The sequence below is a fragment of the Oncorhynchus mykiss genome, chromosome 17, assembly GCF_057628025.1.
Source record: "Oncorhynchus mykiss isolate SJ-2025 chromosome 17, ASM5762802v1, whole genome shotgun sequence".
Taxonomy (NCBI): domain Eukaryota; kingdom Metazoa; phylum Chordata; class Actinopteri; order Salmoniformes; family Salmonidae; genus Oncorhynchus; species Oncorhynchus mykiss.
The window spans coordinates 7,354,291-7,375,361 of NC_143038.1; the positions used below are offsets into that span (position 1 = coordinate 7,354,291).

Sequence of the window (21,071 nt, forward strand, 5' to 3'; positions counted from 1 at the left end):
AGTTGATTGAGATGTATTGTCATTAGTTTGTAGTTAGGTTCAAGGATCCATCATAAATATTTTATTAGCAGCTAACGTGAGTGTTCAGTTATCAAGATTAATTTACTAAAATCATGCATGAATGATAAACATTGTACAGTACATTTTTGATTTGTTGTCCCTTGTTACTGGTTAGTGTAATCGTCAGTCATATACACCTCGCCAATCACAGGTCTATTTATAGCGTCCCCTTCTCAACCTTGCAGCTCGATTGGCTACTTCTCTCATCTAAAGGTAGGCGGGCTATGTTGCGACATTTCATCCCTGAATGCAGATTGGATTAGATATCCACAATATCAGATTGTTGATTGGCCTGCGGCTCGTGTAGAATAAAAATAGGAGGAGTTATGATACAGATAATTTCCGCTATTGGTGTTATTTGACAGTACTGTAAAGATTGACGAGAAACACGCAGTTCAGGTAAGGGCGGTTATCGTTTTCACTTAACAGGTCAATAAATATCATGTAATTGCTAGTGGGAGGTATGTCTAGCTGCATAAATTGACATATGTATGAGTCTTTGTGTTAGAGATTGTGTCACCAATGTCCAGATAGTGCGCGGGCTGTGCCGAGCATGTCAATCAATAAGCACTGTCCCTGCGGAGGTCAAAAGACAGCATCTTTGCATTAACCAGATTCTGGTGGCTTTTCTACACGGGCCGACTTGGTGAAATTCGAAAGCGACTGTATTTGTACATTAAATTAGATTTTTTTTCTACGGCTGTTTGGTCTCATCGTCAACAACGATCTAACGTTAGCTGTTGTGTTGGCGTTATCGGTCATTTAATGCCACTGCTAACTAGAGGGGACCATAGTTTGCGAGGTGTATGATGCTTGCCTGCTGTTTCAAAGCGTGTCAACTTAGCTATACTGTAACCAGGCTACTGAATTGTGGTGTAGAGGCACACATTGTAACTGTTAGCTATGTACCTAGCTAACTAGCTACAAAATAATGAGATTACTTAATTGAGTTCAAGTTTCTAATGGGCTTTCCAGAACATGTTTGGCCCTGTAGTACTGCTAAGGTAGATCAGTGCCTAGACACGAAATTAACATAACTTCACCAGTTTCATTACCGTACTCTGCGCAAAAACACACCCACGGTTTGCGCAGGTCCGAACGAGAATGCGGCTACATTAGATTCAAATGAACGAGTTGAGGCACGATCGATTTGATGTGGAGAAAGACAACCCTCTCTGTCACCATCAATTCATCGGACAGGCCCTGTCCCGACTTCTCTGTTTACAAATGGCTCTTTATAGCTACTAAAGGGCCGACCAGGTGATTAATGAGGACTAGTAATGCAAGACCACACGCCAGGGTTGCGAATTATGCAACAACTATTTTGACATAGACACCCGAGCTGACCTACTATTGCCACACTGTCCTGCTACGGTTCACGCGACTCATGAGCTACTAATTCATGTCACACGAGCTATAAAGTAGTTTTAATCTACACATTTGAAAACGGTAATATGGTTCATGCTAATTTCTAGACTTTTTAGAGAGCAACGGTCAAGTTGGGAACTATGCGTGTGCAGGTTTCTGTTCTCTATGACCCTAGTTATTGCTCATCACAGAAAGTTGGCTAAGTCACAGTTCATGTAGTTTCTATCGTTGCTGCATTGCCCAACTGCCATGCCACAGTAACGATGCCATCCTTATCTGCAATAAAACATGTCCAAGCCAAATCAGTAAGCCATGTATTGTTGTATAGTTATCTGAAACGAAGCACGCAAAAAGGGCAAGACCAATTCATTTGAGCAATCTAGTAGGCCTAGCCTATGTTCCAGTCCATTGTCCCCACAGTCGTTTTGTCTGTTCTCTAGGGTCTGACAGGCTGACCCAGTAGAAACAACATGCTATAGCTATAGGCTGTTGTTGGTGGTGTTAATCCCTGTCCCAGAATGTGCAGTGTACGTAAATAAAACGGGCTTGGTTGTGCTATTCTTGCTCCTGGTGTGAGTGGAGGAGGGATGACGAGAGAGGGAAAGGGAGTTAGTCCATGCCTGGCCTTGGGACATCAACACTGGCAGCATTGTTTTTATGAGGACAATGGGAATAGCCACCCAGCTATATGGAGGAGTTACCGGAGAGTGTGAGAGAGACAGTTCTAGTGTCTGCTTCTGCTAGAGGAGATTTGTAACATTTACTCTTTTCACTGACAGTGATCTTATTACTCTGTAATAATTCTGCTAGCCTTGTAGTAGTAGAGCGCAATGAATGCAATAGAGTTAGCATGGGCCTACTACGTGTTACACAATAGTGTATATACACTGACAACCCTTAATGTTCACTGAGGTGAAGGGACACGGACACTCGCTCTTGGGATCATTGGACACGCAGTACTTTATGTTTGCCTGATTGATTGTATTTCATCCTTCGAGAGCACATTCTGTCCACGACCAAAGCCTAGCACTGCAACTGTGAGTGAGGGGCAGGGAAAATGTCATGATGAGCCAATGGAAACGTGTATGTTTTCCATTCTATATGATTAACCCTGGGCCTCCTTGTTGTCTATACAGCACAGACCAGCAGAGCATGTGATGTTTCCAGAGCCAGACAGTACTGCTTGGCTGGGTGGAATCATGGCTAGGCCTAGTTTACCATGGTATTTAATTAAAATGGGCATTCATAAACATAGGGATATTCAGTAGTTTGGGTACTTACAGTTTTGCTTCAGCAGTTGGTTAAGTGAGTCAAACACAAATGAATGGTGGAGGATGAGAGAGAATAGACCTTGATGCTACTCGTCCTGTTTCAGGTCTGTTTGTGACAGGCTATGCAATATGACAGTCAGCCACTCTCTCGGATTTGATTTCATCCAATGCAGCTCTCGGGGGCGGCAGATAGCCTAGTGGTTAGAGCATTGGACTAGTAACCGGAAGGTTGCTAGATCTAATCCCCGAGCTGACAAGGTAAAAATCTGTCGTTCTGCCCCTGAACAAGGCAGTTAACCCAGTGTTCCTAGGCCGTCATTGAAAATAAGAATTTGTTCTTAACTGCTTTGCCTAGTTAAATAAAGGTAAAATAAATATAAAATAAAATGGCCTCTGGTTCCTAGACCATGATGTCATAGATTATCCCTTTAGCTGGAGTTCAAAACGTACATACAGTACATTCAGAAAGTATTCAGATCCCTTCACTTTTTCCACATTTTGTTGTGTTACAGCCTTACTCTAAAATTGATGAGAATTTTTTTTTTTTTAAATCCATCTACACACAATACCCCATAATGACAAAGCAAAACAAGTTTTTAAAAATGAGTATTCAGACCCTTTACTCTGTAATTTGTTGAAGCCGCTTTGGCACCGATTACAACCATGAGTCTTCTTGGGTATGAAGCTACAAGCTTGGCACACCTGTATTTGGGGAGTTTCTCCCATTTTTCTCTGCAGATCCTCTGAAGCCCTGTCAGGTTGGTTGGGGAGCGTTTCTGCACAGTTATTTCCAAGTCTCTCCAGAGATGTTACATCGGATTCAAGTCTGGGTTCTGGCTGAGTAACTCACTGGGACATTGAGACTTGTCCCAAAGCCACCCCCGCATTGTCTTGGCTGTGTGCTTAAGGTTGTTGTCCTGTTTGAAGGTGAACCTTTACCCCAGTCTGAGGTCCTGAGCAGGTTTTCATCAAGGATCTCTCTGTACTTTGCTCTTTTCATCTTTTCCTCAATCCTGACTAGTCTCCCAGTCCCTGCAGTTGAAAAACATCCCAAAGCATGATGATGCTGCCACCACCATGCTTCACCATAGAAATGGTGCCAGGTTTCCTCCAGATGTGACGCTTGGAATTTAGGCCAAGAAGTTCAATCTTGGTTTCATCAGACCAGAGAATCTTGTTTCTCATGGTCTGAGAGTTCTTTAGTTGCCTTTTGGTAAACTCCAAGCAGGCTTTCATGTGCCATTTACTGAGGAGTGACTTTCATCTGGATACTTTACCATAAAAGCCTGATTGGTGGAGTGCTGCAGAGATCGTTGTCCTTCTGGAAGGTTCTCCCATCTCCATAGAGGAACTCTGGAGCTCTGTCAGTGACCATCAAGTTCTTGGTCACCTCCCTGACTAAGGCCCGTCTCCCCTGATTGCTCAGTTTGGCCTCATGGCTTGGTTTTTGCTCTGGCATGCACTGTCATCTGTGGGACCTTTTATATAGACAGGTCTGTGACTTTCCAAATCATGTCCAATCAATTGAATTTACCACAGGTGGATTCCAATCAAGTTGTGGAAACATCTCAAGGATGATCACTGGAAACAGGATGCACCTGAGCTCAATTTCATTGCAAAGGGTCTGAATAATTATGTAAATAAGGTATTTCTGTTTTTAATTTTTAATGTTTCTCTAAAAAATTTTTGTGTAGATTGAGGATTTCTTAAAATGTGATCTATTTTAGAATAAAACTGTAACGTAACAAAATGTGTGGAAGGGAATGCACTGAACTTTCCCAATGCACTGTAGTAGGCCTTAACCATATCACATTAGATTGTATGGCTAAATATCTTTCTGTTTGCCTAGCTAGGGTATGTTTGCTCAGTTTCAGTGGGAGTCAATGGAGGTTTGAATGCAAAGCTCGCTGCTTGTTTGTCTGCTCAGCGTGTAGCCTGTAAAGACTTTGTTTGGATTGTATACTTGCATTTGTTTGGGTCAACAAATGGGTTAAGAGAGCGAGAGGGAGGGATGGAGAGAGGGGGAGATGGTGGAGGGTCTGGAACGTCTGCTGTGATAACTGGATGGAGTGGGAGGAAGAAAAGTAAAGAGGCGAGATGAAGGGAACAGATGTGGGTGGAGTTTCATTGGTCAGGGCTAGGCCTAAATCCCAGGAGTATTAACCCAAATAGGGCTGGGGGGGTAAACCCTCTTAGAGGACCAGCCCTCAGGGAGATGGTCGGGGGGGGGGGGGGGGGGGGGGTAGTCCAATGTCAACTGGGCACGGCAGGATTGTCTGTCTCTCTGGATCATGTGTCCCAAATGCCACCCTATTACCTATATGGTGCACTACTTTTGATTAGTGCTCAGTTCAAAAGTAGTTCACTGTGTAGGGAACAGGACGCCCTTTGGGATGTTGCCTGTGTGTCATTGGAGCACTGTTATTATCTCTAACTCCGTTTGGGACTGGGAGAGGATCATGTTGCCAGTTTCAGTGGGGGAGGGGAACGGATGGGGATTGGCTGAGAGGCTCTGCTGTTTATGCATAAACACATATACAGTACGTATCTATAAACAGCAGTACCTCTGAGAAACCTGGATAGGTGACTTTCCCAAAGTTCCCAGGTTTTCCAGGAGTATTCTGTAATTCCTGCTTGTTGCCTCCTGATTCAGGGACTTTTCCAACCTGGGATTTCTGGAAAACCTGGACATTTTTAGGAAAGTAACCAGAATTTTGCAACCCTAAACCTGGACAACCTTTACAAAGAGCAATGAGTCATAATTGCATACTAGAAAGTATTTAGAATAATTTTGTTAGTCATTGCTCCAGGTTTCTCTTCCAAGCTACTAAAAAGCTATTTGCTTTACTGCTTGTGTGTGAGATGTAAACTGTAGCCTGCATGTCTAAAGCCAACTTCCTGTTTTGTCTCCTTAGAGGCCATTGATGGACCAGCCTGGTGAAGAGGCGGGGTTAGAATGGGACAGAGCACCTCGGAACAAGAGGGCCAGGAACATGCAGATGCCCCTCTGGAAGTAAGAACACACACACACACACACACAATCCTGTCCTCTACCACTTACTCGGGCCCCATTGACCTCACCAACTACTACAGTACCGCTTCCATAGAGAGAGAGAGTGTGTGAGGGGATACCTAGTCAGTTGCACAACTGTATTAATTCAACCGAAATGTCTTCTGCAGTATGTACAGTATCCACCATCTCTCAGACCATAACCAACCTCTCATCAATAATTGCAGCTGAGTCCTTTTCTCTTTCGTCTCTTCTCCTGATCAATAAGCACTGACCGCCCTTCTCCTCCAGCTCAGTCACTGATTGGCTGAGAGCCAGAGTACTAAAAGCCCATTGGCCTTGCCCCATAGTTATACACGATCTGATTGGCCATGTGACCAGTGGTCAACTCAGCCATCCCCTTCTCTCTCTCTCACACACACACACACACACACACACTTTCTATTGCAGCAACACTGTATATAAGCTTATCTCCGAGCTAGGATCTCCACTCCTTCAATGAGTCATATAGGGCCTAGTCTTAATCAGTGAAGGAAATAGAACAGGGAAGGTCCGTTTGGCAGGACATCACTCAAGTTCTACGATATCCTTCTGGAAAAAAAGAGTCCTATTGATTTGATGTTAAAGTGACCTCAAAAGACAAGAGACTCTCACTGTAATTTCTCTGCTATGGTCCCCAACTGTGTGGTTGTGTGTGGCATAGGAGTTAGACATCTCTCTTGGGTCTCTCTCACTCGTTCCTTCGCGGTCTCTTGTATGCTCTCTCAAGTTTCCTCATTCCCTTTTTATCTTTCTAATTTGCTCTGTTTCTTGTTCGCATGCAGGCTACAGCCAGCTGATCACAGCCAAATTAGATTGCATCATGTCTCAATTTAGATCTGTGTTATTGTCTGGTGCAGCAGAGTGAAGAAGTAGCAGTCACTTTTCCTATTATTGGTCTCAGAGCCAGGCTGACATGGGTGCAAGGCAACTAAACCAATATTGACAGAAGGCAATTAGGCTTACTGTATAATAATAATGATCATCATCAAAGGTATTGTTTGGGAGTTATGTTGTCCCATATATTTATATGGAGCTATTTGAGTTAAGCTGGGTAAAGAAGGGAAGGCGGAACGAACAAGTGGGTTGGGGTGCTGACAAAAGAGGATGTTGAGGATAAATAGTTAGGCCAAACTAAACACATTGGGTGACTGGATGTGTTTAAAAGCCCCTCTGGGAATCGTCAGACCTGATTCAACCCAGATGAAACATTTTTACTTCATCATTCCTCCTTCTCCTCTGCCATTCCTTTCCCTGGGCATGGCAAATCCCAAAGCCTGGATTCCTTTACACGTCAGTAATTTAACTCCGTAACAGAACTTTCCCAGCTCTGGAATAAGTTCCCTGTCTACATAGTATATAGGCTATTTTACACGGTTGTTCACTTCTCTTTTTTTTGTCTACCAACAGGAAGGGTTTAATAACATCAAGGCGTTTGTGGAGGAAGAGCTACAGACGAGCATGGTTCGTTCGTATGTTGTGGTCTGGTGTGCAGTGTTTCATTCCATGAAGTCGTTCTAATTATGCTTTAATCAGCGGCTGCACACCTCTCCCTCTGTCCGCCTCTCTCTACATCTCTCTCCCTCTGTCCGTCTCTCTCTACATCTCTCTCCCTCTGTCCGTCTCTCTCTGTCCATGTGCGTCTCTCTCTCTAGATGATGGGGATGGTGATTGGTGCGGGCATCGCCATAATCCTCATCGCCATCCTCATCTTCTTCATGCTGCGGAGGATCCAGCTCAGAAGTACGTGTCACATTCTCTCTCCAATGTGTTTTCTCCGTTAATTATTAAATGAAATAAATGCTAGCTTCAGGTACTCTAGCGATTGCCCTTCACTTACACCTAAGAACTTTGGGGTGCTGTCCCCGACCCCCGAAGAATTCGGTTGACCGAAAGTCGTCGATTGTGTCTTTGTCCATAAACACTATATGGCCAAAAGTATGTGGACACCCCATCAAATTAGTACATTCAGCTATTTCAGCCACACCCATTGCTGACAGGTGTATAAAATCGAGCACACAGCCATGTACTGTCCATAGACAAACATTGGTAGTAGATTGTCCTGTACGGAAGAGCTCCGTTACTTTCAATGTGGCACTATCATAGGATTCCACCTTTCCAACAAGTTAGTTCATCAAATTTGTACCCTGCTAGAGCTGCCGCGGTCAACTGTAAGTGCAGTTATTGTAAAGTGGAAACGTCTAGGAGCAACAACAGCTCAGCGGCAAAGTGGTAGGCCTCACAAGCTCATAGAACGGGACTGCCAAGTATTGAGGAGCATAGCGCATAAAAATTGTCTGTCCTCGGTTGCAACACTCACTACTGAGTTCCAAACTGCCTCTGGAAGCAACGTCAGCACAAGAACTGTTCGTCGGGAGCTTCATGAAATGTGTTTCCATGGTCGAGAAACTGCAGAAAAGCCTAAGATCACCATGCACAATGCCAAGCCTCGGCCGGAGTGGTGTAAAGCTCACCTCCATTGGACTCTGGAGCAGTGGAAACGCGTTCTCTGGAGGGATGAATCACTCTTCACCATCTGGCAATCTGACGGACTAATCTGTTTGGCGGATACCAGGTGTGGAAGAACTTGAATGGGCTGCACAGAGCCCTGACGTCAACCCCATCAAACACCTTTGGGATGAATTGGAACACCGACTGCGAGCCATGCCTAATCGCCCAACATCAGTGCCCGACCTCACTAATTCTCTTCTGGCTGAATGGAAGCAAGACCCGGCAGCAATGTTCCAACATCTGGTGGAAAACCTTCCCAGAAGAGTGGAGGCTGATATAGCAGCAACGGGGGGACCAACTCCATATTAATGCCCATGATTTTGGAATGAGATGTTTGATGAGCAGGTGTCCACACATACACACCCTTCATGACTAAAAGTATCTATACACTAGGTTTGAATAAAATCAACTATATGTACTGAGCTTGTCTGATGCTTTAAGCACACTGTTTGGTTTAAATAATTAAGATACATGACCCTTGAGGAAGCCAGGGATCAAGATAGCCTAAATCATTTCCTGACCCTCCTGCTCACCTTCGCAGATTCTGCCGTTAAGCTCCCGAAGTTGCCGTTAATAAGGCAACACCAGGGGTCGGCAACCTTTAACATTTGGAGTACCAATCTTAACATTTCTACCGATCTGCGTGGCAGTTATGATTTTCGTATGCACATTTTCGTGAAACAGTTTAATTTAATTGATAATAATCTTTGTATCTCAAAGTCATTGTCATGTGGTTAATCTAAATTATATCGAAATCTAAATGAACATGATACAAATCTAAAAGCAACTATTGCCATTTATGTACAAATTGCCTACATAAAGCCAGCAAATAAAAACATTGCAGCCTGCAGGTAGAAAATATCCTGATTTTAAATATAAGTATCCTATCAATTACTTTGGCAATGCATGGCCTGTCTGCAATGAACTTGAAACAATTTATCAACTGTGTCCTGCAGAAGCTCCTGCTAGCAAACTTGTAACATTGTATAAAATACTCTGGGCCCTCAGTTTCCTGCTCCAGTGATCTCGAGACAGACACAGCTGTAGGCTATTTGTGCAAGGGATAAGAATTAATCCAGGTATTTTATGACATTTCCACTGGATCAGAGCATTAGATGTTTCCCTTTCATGCTGAGTGGTTATTGAAAGGGAGAGAGCTGGAAATATATTTCAAATGCATTGACAAACTATTGTCATTCTCACACTTTTGTTAACGTTCTCTTTGAGGTGAAGAAAGCGTTTCTTTGAGAAGCAAAACGGCTTAGTGAGTTAAGACAATCAGAAATACTATCAGACATCTCCAAATGGGCACATTTTATAGGCCACCATTAGCGCGCAGGCCAGGGAGCCTAGGCCTACTTCTATATGCGTAATCAGGTGCACGTCCTTACTCAACATTGACAGGTGTGTTCCAAACAAAAGACAATGAATAAATTGACAATTTGTAAATGGAATGAAATCAACCAACTTTTTTCTCACAAGTGTAGCATAGGCTGTGATTACTGCAAACAACGTGTCCACTCCGACAATGAGAACGGTAAACGACTGTAGACATAATAATATTTTAACAGAAATTACCATAAACAAACAGACATTGTAGATTGGGAGTTAACGGTAAATGTTGGTTACTACTGGTGATGTCTGTAATGTGGAATTGATAGACACTTAAAATCAGAGGGCAAAGAATTCACACAATTAATTTATGAAACAATGAATGTTTACGAAATGGTGGGAAAGAGCCCATTCTGGGGAGAGACATGTCATTTTAGCCACACCCCCTTTCATCTTGGACCGTGGCATCCCCTCTGCCTCCTCATTGGATTAGTCCACTGAGACAGGCGCCAATCAGACCGGTGTCTCGTGTGCCATGGAATTTAAAAAAATCCATTTGCAACTGCTCGACTAAAAAAATCTTGGTCGACCAACAGCCTGTTGACCGAACAATCGTCCAGTCAACTAAATGGGGTCAGCCCAATAACTTTATATATATATTTTTTTGTGTTAATTTCAGTTTTGCTAGTGAATATATGGTTTTAGCTTACATTATAGCATTGTATAGCGTCTTAAAATGTTCATACGGGTACTTTATCTTACTCACATTGACTTACTGTTTGTGTCCGTGCTCTAGTATCTATATGTATGTTTTAACTTCTCACAGACCTGCAAGCCCAGGAGGCCCCCAAGTATCGATTCCGCAAGAGGGACAAGGTCATGTTCTATGGGCGAAAGATCATGCGCAAGGTTAGTGGCAGTGGTGGGATGCGTTTTGGGGGTTCTAGCAAAGTAAAATGGTACCCTTTTGTTCGACAATGCGTCTTTTTGCCATAGTTGCCCTTTGACCTCTTGCTCTCACAGGTGTCCCAGTCCACCTCTTCCCTGGTGGGCACAGCCTCCTCCTCGCGCCCACGACTCAAAAAGAAGCAGAAAATGCTCAACATTGCCAAAAAGTGTGTGAACACGGTTTACCCTGTCTACTCTACTGATATCCATGACGCTAACTTACTTGGTGACTACAGAGTAGAGAACAATAGTCTGTTATACATTTATCCTCCCGCTTTCCCATCCTTCTCTCCATCCCTCCCCCTCTCCTTCCTCCAGGATTCTGCGTTTTAAGAAGGAGGTGCCCACCCTGGTAGCTAAGGAGCCTCCTCCCTCAGTGCTGGAGGCGGACCTTACAGAGTTTGACGTGGCCAACTCCCACCTGCCCTCCGAGGTGCTCTACATGCTCAAGAACGTCCGGTACGTAGGGACTTCTCCGAGTTTCTGTGTGTGTAGAGTGTACTCTGTGTGTGTTAGGATGTTGTGGAGTCCTTATCTATATGGAGGAGACGTGTGTTTGAAAGTATCTAAACCGCCATGTATCATGGGTAAATTGTGACAGACTGATCTACAAATAAAATTGAGTAGTTATTTATGATGCAAGGTGATGTGTGTGTGTGTGTGTGTGTGTAGTAATCTCTCCATCTCTACCCCCCCTGCAGTGTGCTGGGCCACTTTGAGAAGCCTCTGTTCCTGGAGCTGTGTAAACACATGGTGTTCCTGCAGTTTCAACAGGGAGAGTACGTCTTCAGACCGGGCCAGCCTGACAGCAGCATCTACGTGGTGCAGGATGGAAAACTAGAACTGTGCCTTACTGGAATGGTGAGAGAGAGCGTCTCTCTGTGTGTGTGTGTGTGTGTGGGAGGGGGCAGACATTTACATTTTCTTGTTTGTTTTTTGCCTTCTGTGCAATTGAGCCTCCACCCATGCTAACAAATAAATAGGGACTTTATAAGGGGCTTACAGTTCTCTAACAATTTACTCTCTAGTAGGACATAAACTAATAGGTGCTAATCATTATTTATTGATTCAGATTATCCCAATGTGGAGGAAAAGGCTCAAATGGAATGTTCTTGGAATTTAGAAAGTTATGACCACGATAAACTTGCATTTGGGCAAAGATTGGAATGACTTAACATGAACATAATGTTTTCAAGATAATTGTACTGTTTGCCTGTGTTTTTCTGTGCTTTTTATTTTTTTTAACACAAAAATGTACGTGTCTTTTGTCTATGTTAATTTGTTATGACATACTCTGTTTTACCCCTGTGTGTTTTTAGGACGGCAAGGACGGTGTGGTGAAGGAGGTGTACCCCGGAGACAGTGTCCACAGCCTCCTCAGCATCCTGGACGTCATCACCGTAAGACACGCCCACTTCCTGTCCCGCATTCCACACTCCCTAAATCACCATACGCGTGTCGTTTCTTGTTCGAGTCACCCCTTTGTCTTTCCCTTTCACGTTTCAGTCAGACATTTGAACTTAGTCAAGGAACAAGTCAGGGCAATCTAGTGTTGAATCATAGCCTCAGCTTTGGAGGCTAAGTTGAATCCTATCAAAATCATGATGATTTCGCAATTTAATGTTATATCATGAAGCACTGTGTGGCTTAAATCAGCTTTGACTTTTGGTGGGATTTTTTACACTTCCAATAAGTATACAATGAGCCATTAAACACATGATCCTTTACAGTCGAGGAGTTGGTAGCTAGAATGTAACCCCTATATTTAGTCCTGGGAACTCACTGACACAAACATCCATGAGCCCTTGCTTTACGGCTGAGAAAAGGAAATGGAAAATGTCTCTAAAGCAATGGTTTCTGCTGGTGTGTTCTGCTAGTTCCCTCTTCTTGGTTTGAGACTATAAACATTTTGTTAAGTAGTTCAGTTCTTTGTTAGTGCGTGGGTCACAGGGACATTTTAAAAAGGCTTCACCCAAGTCACTGCAGCAAAACGGCTGCTTTCATTTTTCATTGACTGCTATATGGCCTCCCGAAGTGGCGCTGCGGTCTAAGAAATTGCATCGCAGTAGTAGGCCAAGTAGGCCGTCATTATAAAATAAAAATGTGTTCTTAACTGACTTGCCTAGTTAAATAAATAGGAGAGTGATGAAAGAGCCTTGTCATTGTGTTTGTTTCAGGTACACCTAGCTAGCATGTAAAAACCACTCCCAACACAAACTTCCCCTCCCTTTACTGCTGAAAACAGGAACTTGTAAAATGTCTCAAGTCTCCAAAATGTCTGTAAAGTCACCAATATTGAGTTAGTACAGTATATTCTAAGAGTGTGTGTGTGTGTTTCAGGGACACCAGAAGCCGTACAGGACGGTGTCGGCGCGGGCGGCTGAGGTGTCCACCGTACTGCGTCTACCTGTCGAGGCCTTCCTCTCCATCTTCGAGAAGTACCCTGAGAGCCTGGTGCGGGTTGTCCAGGTAAGCTGTAGTGTGTGTGTGTGTGTGTTTGTCACTAGGTGTGGATATGCGTTTTCTCTTGGTGTTCACGTGACCTTTTCCTCCGTCTGTCTTCTCATGCAGATCATCATGGTTCGTCTCCAAAGAGTAACCGTTCTGGCGCTGCACAACTACCTAGGGCTCACCAACGAGCTCTTTAGCCACGTGAGTCAAGCTCCCCTTACACACACACACACACACACACACACACACACACACACACACACAGCGCCACGGTTCATTATACCACCCAGATCCTCAAACAACACACACCCACACATGGACATTCTGTTTGTTACTTCATCTACCAGGAATGCTACTTCGTTAGCTGAAGCTACATCAGACATGCTGTTTTCATTACGATTGAGTCATTCAACGCTGACGCTACCGCTAGTCACTTTTCAATGCTGACCTGGTAATTATAATGATGCTAATTCAACACTAGCCTGCCTTCATTGATCCTAACCTCTCTCTCTCGCTCTCTCTTCCCCCCCCCCCCATGCCCCTGTCCTCCCGTCCCTATAGGAGATGCAGCTCCTGCGCCTGCTGCCCCTGTCCCCCCACCCCGTGCCCCGCACCAGCCCCCAGCGCCACGGCAAGCGTTTCGGGAGCCTGACCGTGCCCGCGGAGGACCGCGAGGCCGCTGTGAAGGACGCATCAGATCCTGGGAAGGATGGAGCCACAGTCCCACCAACCCTCAGCAGGACCATCTCCATGCCTGTAGACATCGCTGGTGACTAACTCTTTCTGTCGGTCCTCTCGATCCCTCTCTGTCCTCTTCCGTTCTTTTCTCTCTGTCCTCTTCCGTTCTTTTCTCTCTGTCTGTATGGTAGCATCGACATTCTTAGTATGTAACTTTAGCTCTGTGGCTTGAGTCCAGTTTTTACTGCATGTTAGGGACCTAATTTGACATTAGTGCACTTTATGTTCCTAGTATGTAACTTAGCTCTGTTGCTTCTCAAGACTGTTGACTGTGGCATTTACACGTGTTTGTGTCAACATGATTTCTGTTGTGTGTGTGTGTGTGTGTGTGTGTGTGTGTGTGTGTGGTGTCTACACACAGGCATGCAGAAGAATCTGCGGTCGGATTTCGACATGGCCTACGAGAGAGGACGGATCTCAGTTTCCGCTGAGGACGGCAACACGCCACCCACCTATACACGGGTTAGCATACACGAATGCATGCGCACACACACACACACACACACACACACACACACACACACACACAAAGTTGGATATTAGTCACATGTGTATAGAACATGTATTTACATTTGAAATCAAATCGAAAATGCACATTTGCACTTCAACGTAGACCACTAACTCTTGTCTTTGTACGACACAGATCTGCACTTCAACGTAGACCACTAACTCTTGTCTTTGTACGACACAGATCTGCACTTCAACGTAGACCACTAACTCTTGTCTTTGTACGACACAGATCTGCACTTCAACGTAGACCACTAACTCTTGTCTTTGTACGACACAGATCTGCACTTCAACGTAGACCACTAACTCTTGTCTTTGTACGACACAGATCTGCACTTCAACGTAGACCACTAACTCTTGTCTTTGTACGACACAGATCTGCACTTCAACGTAGACCACTAACTCTTGTCTTTGTACGACACAGATCTGCACTTCAACGTAGACCACTAACTCTTGTCTTTGTACGACACAGATCTGCACTTCAACGTAGACCACTAACTCTTGTCTTTGTACGACACAGATCTGCACTTCAACGTAGACCACTAACTCTTGTCTTTGTACGACACAGATCTGCACTTCAACGTAGACCACTAACTCTTATCTTTGTACGACACAGATCTGCACTTCAACGTAGACCACTAACTCTTATCTTTGTACGACACAGATCTGCACTTCCAAGTAGACCACTAACTCTTGTCTTTGTACGACACAGATCTGCACTTCAACGTAGACCACTAACTCTTGTCTTTGTACGACACAGATCTGCACTTCCAAGTAGACCAGGCACAGGGTACAGTAATTGACATTCATGTCCCTCTATGTTTTCTGTTTCTTTCCCAGGACCAGCGGGAGAGGAGGGTGACCGTAGACGAGGTGCCATCGGGGGTGTACCTGTACCCCGAGGAGGAGGGGGGTCCGGACAACCAGTTCTCACCAGGACCAGGACCCGTCCCTGGTCGCCCCAGCCCTGCCCTGTTCGAGGAGGCCCTGAAGGAGCTCCTCAAACTCATGAGGATAGAGGTTAGTACTAACTACTACTTAGTAACCTTAGCACATGGTCAGTCGATGGTTGCTATCTATGCAACCATGACTCTAGTATCAATGTAATCATGTGGTATTTATCCGATTATTGCGTTAAACTGTCACCAAGTTACTTTGTCCTGTGGGATAATGTACCATGTCTAGACGAGGCATTTTGAAACGCAAAACCTAAAAGTGTTCTTATTGGACAAGTTCAAGTAGTACCTCCCCATTTGAAAACATGTCTCCTTACTGGACATCACCCAGCACTTTCTCCCTCTGACTCCTTTTATCTAAGCTTCTTACAGTTCCATTTCACAATCTACTGTTATGGTTGGCACCGAGCATCTGAAATGTACAATATTGAAAGTTCTGTCTCCTTCCGTATATTTGCCAACCCTCTTGATTTGCAGCCCAGGAGAGAAAAAAGGGAATCCAGATGTTGTTTCACCACCAAGAGTGTTTCCTCATTCCCTCCCTCAAATGCTGTCTCACTCTTTCTTTCTCTCGTTCTGTTCTTTTTCCTTCTTCTGCCAGGACCCCGCTCTGCTGAATGGGAGAGTGACTCTGCACCATGCCAAGGCAGGAACTGTGCTGGCTAGACAAGGAGACCAGGTACTTTACTGAGGCTTGGAGAGAGGGAAGATGTCTTCCCTCTCTCCTCTCCTCTGTTTTAATGCAGGTTGATGTTTATTGTCATGAATCTTGCCATGGAGGCAGAACTGAGCTATTTCCGCTAGATGGGCCAGCTGCAAAGTCAAAATTGTCTATATCTCCACGACAATACATACCAACCTGACTGTTTAATCACCAATTCTGCAATATCAAAAACCTATCATCCCTTACTGTTTTCCTTGACATCTTTCCCTGTCCAAGTCCCTCTTTCTCATGTACTTTATTCTCTCCTCCCCAGCTCCTTCCCCCCTCTATTCTCCTCCCCTCTCTTCAACCCCTCTAAACACACCAAAACATGAGATGTGAAATCTGAACTCCCTCTTCTCCTCTCAGGATGTGAGTCTCCACTTTATCCTGTCCGGCTGTCTCCACGTGTACCAGCGGATGATCGACAAGCAGGATGCGGTGTGCCTGTTTGTCACCCAGCCGGGTGAGATGGTGGGCCAGCTGGCCGTGTTGACTGGAGAGCCCCTCATCTTCACCATCAAGGCCAACAGAGACTGCACCTTCCTCAAGATCTCCAAGTCTGACTTCTACGAGTGGGTGTCTAGTAGAGACCAGACTAGAAAGAGACTAGGGGGGGGGGGGGCCGCAGGAACTTCCTGTTTTTGATTTAACCGACCTGGAAGACCAGCTGTGTTAAATTTAGGCGATGAACTGCTCAATTAGCTCAGTTGGTCAGGTGTGGTGCCTAGTTGGAACAACATCCTGCTGTACCCGTGGCCCTCCAGGAACAGGGTTTCCTACCCCTGGGCTAAACCCTTCTGTGTGAAAGGGGTATCGTTCACAGTCTGGGCATTAAGCTGGACAATTTTAGTTTAAGCCTAACTTGGGTTTAGAATTAGAGGTATGCAGTTTGTTGAATGATTACATGAAATATACCAGCTGTCACTGACTGTTGAATATTAAACCATCTGTTATAAGTAGGTTGGCTTCAGTTCCAGACATGCATTTCTCGTTCTATGTCACAACTGTCTTACTGCTGATAAGATGCTGGTTATTACTATCTATCTGGTCGTGGTAGAAAGGAGGGAAGTGGCTAACACTTCCCCTAACCCTAGCTTTATTTATCAGTTGCTGTGGTATTTAAGCGTAGTGACTGCCTCCCCTAAGATACTGCCTGTGTTTTTTTCCTGATCTTGTGTGCTCTGTGCTGCCCCCTGTCTTTAGGATCATGAGGGAACAGCCCAGTGTGGTTCTGAGTGCAGCCCACACCGTAGCCATCCGCATGTCCCCCTTCGTCAGACAGATGGACTTCGCCATAGACTGGATGGCTGTGGAGGCTGGCAGAGCCCTCTATAGGTATTTTTAATTTTGACCAGAAAATCTGTATTAGTGAGTTTGTTCTTATTTACAAGCAGGCAAACTTTTTCTGACTGACAATATATTTTTCTTTGACACGTTCAAATGAACACTGTCCTGAAACCAAACAACTCTTTTTTTGGAGGGGGGGGGGTAGGGGAAATCTGATGAAAACTGAACTGACTGTCCTCCACCTCCTCTCGTCCTATCACCAGGCAGGAAGACCAGTCGGACTGCACCTACATAGTTCTGAATGGACGTCTGCGTTCTGTTATACGTAAAGCTAACGGGAAGAAGGAGCTGGTAGGAGAGTACGGTCGAGGAGACCTCATAGGAGTGGTGAGACTTTGGCCCATTTCTACAGCTCTCATCGTTCTGGTCTTTCATGTAAAGGCTGTATATGTTGTTGCTATATTAGCTTATAAAGCTAATATTCAGAATAAAGTAAACCTAATTTATTTATATTAGACCTATGTGTTTATAGTGTATATTTGGGTTGTATTAGATCATTGGGGATTCTGTACCTTTTTAAATCCCATGGTTTTGGAGCTCTTGCAATCTCCTCCTGTTTTCCCCAGGTTGAGGCTCTGACCCGACAGCCCAGAGCCACCACGGTCCACGCGGTCAGAGACACAGAGCTGGTCAAGCTACCAGAGGGAACGCTCAACAACATCAAGAGGAGGTACCCACAGGTGGTCACCAGGTTGATCCACCTGCTGGGACAGAAGATCCTGGGGAACCTGCAACAGGCCCGAGGACCATTTTCAGGTGTGTGTGTGTACACAGGCATGTACTGTATGCATACACACACTTTCCCTCTTTGTCCTCTAGATAAAGCCATGTACTTCTCTCTCCGTTTCTACCCCCCCCCCCCCCAGGTTCTGCCCTCGGCCGGTCCAGCGTAGCGTCCAGCCCTGACGTCACCAACCCGGCCAGTAACCTGTCCACTGTGGCCGTACTGCCCATCTGTGACGAGGTGCCAATCAACGCCTTTAACCTGGAGCTCAGCCACGCCCTCAGCGCCATAGGTACACACCTCTAGAGACTAGCATAGCAACTGTCGATCCAACCTGACTATGACTTGAACGTCTTGTAATCACTATTGGCTAATATGAAACATCTGCCTAATGTGACTAGATTCTGTGGACAATAAAGTTGTTCTGTCAACTAAAATTGCCACATTGAGCGACCATGATATCCAATTTTATATCCATCAATTGTTCTCTCTGAAATATTAAACCTATTTCTATTTGTCCTTGATGTGTGTAGGACCTGCCCTGCTGCTGACCAGTGACATCATCAGAGAGCGACTGGGGGCCTCCGCTCTGGATAGGTCCGTTTTTATCCTCTCTTCTTCCTCTCTCCCTCTGCAGTATCCATACCAGTTGGTTGTTCTAAACTCTCGTTCTCCCCTCGCAACAGTATCCACGAGTACCGTCTGTCTGGCTGGCTGGCCCAGCAGGAGGACATCAACAGGATAGTCCTGTACCAGACAGACAGCAGTATGACTCCCTGGACCCAGCGCTGCATCAGACAGGCTGACTGCATCCTCATCGTGGGCCTGGGGGAACAGGAACCTGCGCTGGGACAGGTAGGAGGGACGGGGTGAAGAGCTGGAGGTTGATTTGGGTGGGGCTCAATTGGAGGATGGGTTGCTAGTGTTTGGAGGATTGGTTGACTTTTGAAGCTACTCTACTCACAAGCTGCCTACTTACATTTGTTTGTTCAATTTAAAACTTTAGTTGTGAAATTATACATTAACCTCATATTTAAGCTTATTTGTAGAGATTCTTTTTTAAAAGCAGTCTAGTTTTGACTGCATCTCATCCTCCGTACTGTATCTAACCATGCCTCTCTCTCTCTCTCTCTCTCTCTCTCTCCTCTAGTTAGAGCAGATGTTGGAGAACACCGCGGTGAGGGCCCTGAAACAGCTGGTGCTGCTCCATAAAGAGGACGGCTCGGGGCCCTCCAGGACCGTAGAGTGGCTCAACATGAGGAGCTGGTGCTCCGGACACCTCCACCTCCGCTGCCCCCGCCGGGTCTTCTCACGACGCAGCCCCTCGAAACTGGTGCGACTCCCTGGGGAGATGCCATGATTTCTTTAGTTTCTTTTTTTTTTTTAAACTTTCTCTCTTCCTAACTTTAGTTTGTTTTGTCTTTTCTTTCAATTCGTTTATTCATTCGTTACACACCGACCTTTGACCTCATCTGATTGTTTATCCATTAAATGGAGGATGAGGACAGTTGTAAAGAGAGCTCTGACGATGTGGTAAGAGCGGAGGCTAGTCTGTTTGCAAGAAAGTGTTTTATATATATAAATATATATACTTTAATAGCCTGTTGAGCATGTCCTCTTAATCCATTCTATATATATGTTTTTGTTTTATCCTGCACGGCGTGACCGCTCAAAATGAAGCCCTTTGCTGTTCTACGAGTAACATGAGTTTTGGTTTTCATGAGAAATAACATAGTGCTTTAGCTACAAAGGCTTTGGGAATCCCAGCCCATGTCGTTTTGGGGACATGATCCATTGGCAAGCTTACCAACCAATTACAGCGCTTCGGTGGATAACAACTGTCGCTAACCAGGCCCAAGTCTGAATAGTTGAACAAGCTCTCGTTTCAAGCGCATGGAAGCCTATGAATTGCTCTGATTATCATCTGAATTCGACTTTGTGTGTGTTTTGTGCAGAGGGAGGTGTATGAGAAGGTGTTTGAGAAGACAGCGGACCGACACAGTGATTTCTCTCGGCTGGCCCGGGTACTGACTGGGAACAGCATCGCTGTGGTGCTAGGAGGAGGAGGAGCCAGGTCAGTGGACTTGGTTTTTATAGGAACACCTCTCTTTTTGTAAATGATCAAGTAGTACATTCTTTACTCCACACGATCTACATCATCAAATGCATGTTTTCAATGACAGTCATGGGACCACAGCTCTTTGCGTGAGAAGTCCTGTCTGTTGATTATTATCAAGATTTCTTGTAACCTTAATGTCCTTCGGTGTATCTGTAGTATTGAATTAGTCTTGTTCTGTCAGATCTTTTCAAATTAATGAAAGGAGTGGAAGAAATGCAGGCAAAGTTGGTCTCTTTAGTCCTCAAACAGACAGTGAATTTCCTCCTCTCTGATTGGTTGTTGTCTCTGTCACTCTCGCAGAGGCTGCTCCCACGTGGGAGTGATCAAGGCCATGGAGGAGGCAGGGATTCCCATCGACATCGTGGGCGGGACGTCCATCGGGTCGTTCATCGGGGCGCTGTACGCCGAGGAGAGGAGTGCGGTGCGCACCAAGCAGAGAGCCCGCGAGTGGTCCAAGGTCTGATCCTCCCACCGTCTGATCCTCCCACCATCATGCACTTCTCTTGTTCCTGTATCTGACCGTTTGACACATTCCTTTGTCAGGTGACATGTAGCGTATTAGAGGGGATCAGTTTGAGCATGGCGAGACACAGGATCACTCGTCTTGACCACATAATGAGTGGTCATGTGGGACACGGGGTGATTTGTGGATCAGTGATTCTGTGCGGTCCGACTGATCTCAGACATGCTCAATATTAACCTTTTTGTCTCTCCCTCCTTCCCTCCCTCCCTCCAGGCGATGAACTCCGTATTCAAAACCATCCTTGACCTGACCTATCCCATCACCTCAATGTTCACCGGCGCCGCCTTCAACACCAGCATCTCCAAAGTGTTCCAGGACAAGCAGGCTGAGGTGAGAGGTCACACTGTCTGTCAGTGCTACTAGAGATGTCTGTCTGTGAAGGAAACTGGGCCCACGTTCAGTCGGCAAACCTTGTGAACAGTTGCAGATAGAGATGTCTTGAATAGAGCAGCCGTTGATAC

The 21,071-nt window shown here is 45.2% G+C and overlaps 1 protein-coding gene across 3 annotated transcripts in view; it reads left to right on the forward strand.

Moving 5' to 3' along the window:
• Positions 1 to 299: 299 nt before the first annotated feature.
• LOC110493542 (patatin-like phospholipase domain-containing protein 6) overlaps positions 300 to 21,071 on the forward strand; it is a 35,059-nt gene continuing 14,287 nt past the window's right edge. For all 3 annotated transcript variants that reach the window (XM_090204640.1, XM_036949473.2, XM_036949472.2), the window contains exons 1-26: positions 300 to 459; positions 5,615 to 5,712; positions 7,159 to 7,212; positions 7,404 to 7,491; positions 10,418 to 10,500; positions 10,615 to 10,706; positions 10,858 to 10,998; positions 11,241 to 11,400; positions 11,859 to 11,939; positions 12,880 to 13,008; positions 13,111 to 13,191; positions 13,552 to 13,759; positions 14,090 to 14,190; positions 15,076 to 15,255; positions 15,793 to 15,870; positions 16,264 to 16,469; positions 17,101 to 17,232; positions 17,448 to 17,571; positions 17,811 to 18,000; positions 18,111 to 18,260; positions 18,502 to 18,565; positions 18,655 to 18,823; positions 19,119 to 19,301; positions 19,924 to 20,042; positions 20,388 to 20,544; positions 20,824 to 20,940. In XM_090204640.1, coding sequence (XP_090060766.1) covers positions 5,656 to 5,712; positions 7,159 to 7,212; positions 7,404 to 7,491; positions 10,418 to 10,500; positions 10,615 to 10,706; positions 10,858 to 10,998; positions 11,241 to 11,400; positions 11,859 to 11,939; positions 12,880 to 13,008; positions 13,111 to 13,191; positions 13,552 to 13,759; positions 14,090 to 14,190; positions 15,076 to 15,255; positions 15,793 to 15,870; positions 16,264 to 16,469; positions 17,101 to 17,232; positions 17,448 to 17,571; positions 17,811 to 18,000; positions 18,111 to 18,260; positions 18,502 to 18,565; positions 18,655 to 18,823; positions 19,119 to 19,301; positions 19,924 to 20,042; positions 20,388 to 20,544; positions 20,824 to 20,940 — 3,144 coding nt within the window. In that variant the 5' untranslated portion in view covers positions 300 to 459; positions 5,615 to 5,655. The remainder of the gene's footprint in view (positions 460 to 5,614; positions 5,713 to 7,158; positions 7,213 to 7,403; positions 7,492 to 10,417; positions 10,501 to 10,614; positions 10,707 to 10,857; positions 10,999 to 11,240; positions 11,401 to 11,858; positions 11,940 to 12,879; positions 13,009 to 13,110; positions 13,192 to 13,551; positions 13,760 to 14,089; positions 14,191 to 15,075; positions 15,256 to 15,792; positions 15,871 to 16,263; positions 16,470 to 17,100; positions 17,233 to 17,447; positions 17,572 to 17,810; positions 18,001 to 18,110; positions 18,261 to 18,501; positions 18,566 to 18,654; positions 18,824 to 19,118; positions 19,302 to 19,923; positions 20,043 to 20,387; positions 20,545 to 20,823; positions 20,941 to 21,071) is intronic.